At 30.0% G+C, this 3,887-nt stretch overlaps 1 protein-coding gene across 2 annotated transcripts; it reads left to right on the top strand.

Moving 5' to 3' along the window:
- Positions 1-1,755: 1,755 nt before the first annotated feature.
- On the top strand, positions 1,756-2,384 carry LOC119561823 (GATA zinc finger domain-containing protein 14-like). Of its 2 annotated transcripts, none has more exons than XM_037875300.1 (2): positions 1,756-1,773; positions 2,084-2,384. In XM_037875300.1, exons 1-2 carry the CDS (start codon positions 1,762-1,764, stop codon positions 2,270-2,272), a joined length of 201 nt encoding a protein of 66 aa, XP_037731228.1. In that variant the 5' UTR covers positions 1,756-1,761; the 3' UTR covers positions 2,273-2,384. The 2 variants fall into 2 exon arrangements, with proteins under 2 accessions (XP_037731228.1, XP_037731229.1); XM_037875301.1 differs by lacking the exon at positions 1,756-1,773 and adding an exon at positions 1,906-1,948.
- The last annotated feature ends 1,503 nt before the right edge of the window (positions 2,385-3,887 follow it).

The following is a 3,887-nucleotide window of genomic DNA, read 5'->3' as shown; positions in this document are numbered from 1 at the left end:
GAAATTTCTAAGCAACCGCAGAAACAACAAATCTTTAGATTAAGACCTCGAATCAATAATATTGAGGGAAAAGTGAGTGAAATTTCTAAAAAATTGGAATTTCTCATGAAAACTTTTTATAAGGTAGTGGAGGATATAAATGAAATAGAAAGTAACATTTTCAATTATATAATTGCACCAACCTCAGTTTTAAAAGGTGAAACTGAATCTTTAGAGAAGAAACCATTTATACCAGATAAAATAAAGCTATGAGTAAACGAGATATTGTAAATGAGTTACATCGCCCATCATTCAAGAATTTCCCAAGACGTAGAGTTATAGTAAAGGGTATAAATGATTTATGGCAGGCTGATTTGGTTGAAATGGGGGCATATGCATCATCAAATAAGGGGTATAGGTATTTGTTAACAGTAATAGATACATTTTCTAAATATGGATGGGGTGAAGCAATAAAATCAAAAAATGCAGATGAAGTTACAAAAGCAATGGAAAAAATAATGAAATCTGGTCGTGGAGTACCAAAGAATTTACAAACAGATAATGGAAACTAATTCTATAATAAACAATTTAGAGAATTGATGAAAAGATATGAAATTAATCATTACTCAACATTTAGTACTCTTAAAGCATCTATTGTGGAACGTTTTAATAGAACAATAAAAGAACTTATGTGGCGTGAGTTTAGTTTTAATGGAAAATATACTTGGCTTCAAATATACAAAGAGTTGATTAATAATTATAATAACAGGAAGCATAGAACTATTAAAATGAAGCCTATTGACGTCAGTGCTAAAAATGAAAAACAGATTTTGATGAGATCATACAATCATCTAAAAATATTTACAAATGGGGACTTTAAAGAGGGGGATCATGTACGAATAAGTAAATATAAACATGTCTTTGAAAAAGGCTATACCCCAAACTGGACAACGGAAATTTTTCGAATTCGGAAAGTACAAGATACATCCCCCACCACATATTTACTTGAGGACTTGAAGGGTGATCCAGTACAAGGTGGTTTCTATAAACAAGAAATTAAAAAAACAAAATTCCCTAATACTTATCTTGTTGAAAAGATTGTGAAACAAAAAGGTGATTATGTGCTTGTGCGTTGGCTAGGCTTTTCAAAATCAGAAGATAGTTGGATTCATAAAAACGAAATTCTATAAAGAACAAGTGGAAGCATAGAACAATTAAAATGTAGGCATTGACGTCAATGCGTGAAAATAAATTATGTTTCTTCTTCACAAGCACGCAATTCCTATTTATAAACGGAATGGAACTTGATTATGAGCTTGTGCGTTGGCTAGACTAAAAGAGTATATACAGATAAGAATTTTGGGTGGAACTTGATTATGAGCTTGTGCGTTGGGTAGGCCTTTCAAAATCAGAAGATAGTTGGATTCATAAAAACGAAATTCTATAAAGAACAATAAAAATGTAGACATTGACGTCAATGCGTGAAATAAATTATGTTTCTTCACAATCACGCAATTCCTATTTATAAAGTGTGAAGAAAAGCATGTACAGATAAGAATTTGAACAGAACGTTACATATTTATATATACAAATCTGGAGGGTATAAAGGCGGAAGAATTTCAAAAAGTGTTCAGTTTCCATCTATTCGTTCACGCAACTCAATTTCGAATCGTTTGCTTATTCATTCGTTCGTTCGTTTGTTCGATTGTCAAAAAAAACAAAATCAAAATTAAAATGACGGTTTTTATAATATTTTTTGTGATACTTTCTCTCTTTAATCCGATGGTGAAAATGGTACCACTCCCCAATGAAATGACTTTAATTGAAAACCGATCGACTTCCAATAATTCGATTGGGTTATTTATCAATGTTCCAAAACTAAAAAAAATCATTAAAATTGACTTAAAATTTGAGATCCTAGAGGATAGTCATATTTTTATGGATCTCATAAACAAGACAAGTGATGAAAGTGAGATACCAATCTTAAAAAGTGAACTCGATACAAAAATATTTAATGCTATTAATGGTAGAATGAAAAAGACTTAACAACAAGTACAAGTGCAAGTACAGTTGAAGAAGAAGAAATATCTACATCAACATCTAGTACAACTACATCTACCTCAACTACAACAAGTGCCACTACACCTACAATGAGAAGGGGAATTCTGGAGGAGGAGGAGAAGGAAGAAACAACAACTACAACAGCAGCAACTACATTAAAAAAAGAACTCCTGGAAGAAGATACAACAAAAACAGCTACATCAACAACTACAACCCCAACCAATCTTTTTGATTTTCATAGCGAAAATGAAAGTGTTGATCATATAGAAAATAAAACCATAGGAGAAGAAAAATCAGAAAAAATTGATATGGGTATAATTGATAGTGAGAGAGAATTTGAAAACGTAAGTCGAGCACCAACATTTAGTAATACCTCACAAGAATTAGTGTTGGGGATCAGTGATAGTGATACAGAATTTGAAAGTGTAAGTCGGGTCCCAATAAAAAGGAACACTACTCATAAATTAAAAAGCACTGAAAACATACACAACTCTCAAATCGAATTCACAAAGAGAGGTATAATTGAGAATTTTAAGCAAAAATTAGTTGAAAATGAAAGGAGAATAGGAGGGCATATGGATTTGGGAAGAAGGGGTCTAAACAGATTCTTTACCATCCAATACAAAACTGCTACAGTAGGAGTTAAATGTCATTACAATAATATATATAGAAGAGCACATTCTAGGCGAAGTCTAAGTAAATCTAAGCGTATGAATTTAAAATATCTATCTAATCGCCACCGCCACCAAAAATCTAAACGCAATACTAATACCCCCTTAGCAACTTTAAGAATAAATTGTTTTGAATTTGCAGAAGTTTTATCCCAAACAGTAATTAATGCGGAGAGACGAAAAGATAGGATTGTCTATGAAAAAATATCAAAGGATGCTGATCTTCTCTCCAAACAAGAGACTAAAAGAGAAGAGATAGAAGAAGAAGAAACAGGTTATCTTAGTGATGGTCCGCAAATCCATGAAATTGAAATAGATGAAGCAGAAAGAATTAATGGAATATATTTAAGAAAGAGAAATTTAGCAGCTCAAATGATGGTTGAATATTTAAATAAAAAAGAAAGTCAGATAAGCACAGATAAAATACCAATTAACGATATTAACGATTTCAAAATAACTAATAGTGATATTATATCATAATCTGATTGAGTAGGGAAATATGTTTGTTTTTACAGAATATAAAAATAGAAGATGAAAATAATAATTCGAGTAAATTAAAAAAAGGTGAGTTTAATATATATATATATATATATATATAATTTTATTTATATACTAATATATATATATATAATTTCAGAACTCCAAAACATAAATAAAAAAGTTGAAAATAATATTTCGGATGGAGCTCAAAAAGGTTGGTTAAATACATATAAAATAATATTTGTATATATAGTAAAATATTTATATTTTCAGAACTCCAAAACATTAATAAAAAAGAGAATGGCAAATTTTCTCATAATTTGTATGGTGATGACGATGATGATGATGATGACCATGATACAATCCTTTATGATGATGAAAATCCGGAACCATGTATTCCAAGATCATCTAGTGAGGATGAAACTATTCTTGTTGAGGGTGGTATAGATAACTATGTTCAAACTATACCGTTTAATTTAGATGAAGATAATGATAAATACATTAAATCAATTCCTTTAAGTAATGATGAGAATAAAGTATATAGATTACAGGGTGGTATAGATAACTATAAACAAACTGTACCACTAAATATAGAAGAAAGTAAGCAAATTGAATGTAATTCAAAGAAAATATTGTAATTCTTCTGTTAAATTCAAATTTTCATGTTCTGTTAATTCTCATAAATTTTTTAACATT

This window comes from Drosophila subpulchrella, unplaced genomic scaffold (genome assembly GCF_014743375.2).
Source record: "Drosophila subpulchrella strain 33 F10 #4 breed RU33 unplaced genomic scaffold, RU_Dsub_v1.1 Primary Assembly Seq375, whole genome shotgun sequence".
NCBI lineage: Eukaryota > Metazoa > Arthropoda > Insecta > Diptera > Drosophilidae > Drosophila > Drosophila subpulchrella.
The sequence above is the reverse complement of the archived record's forward strand: the minus strand, read 5'-3'. Positions and strand labels throughout refer to the sequence as shown.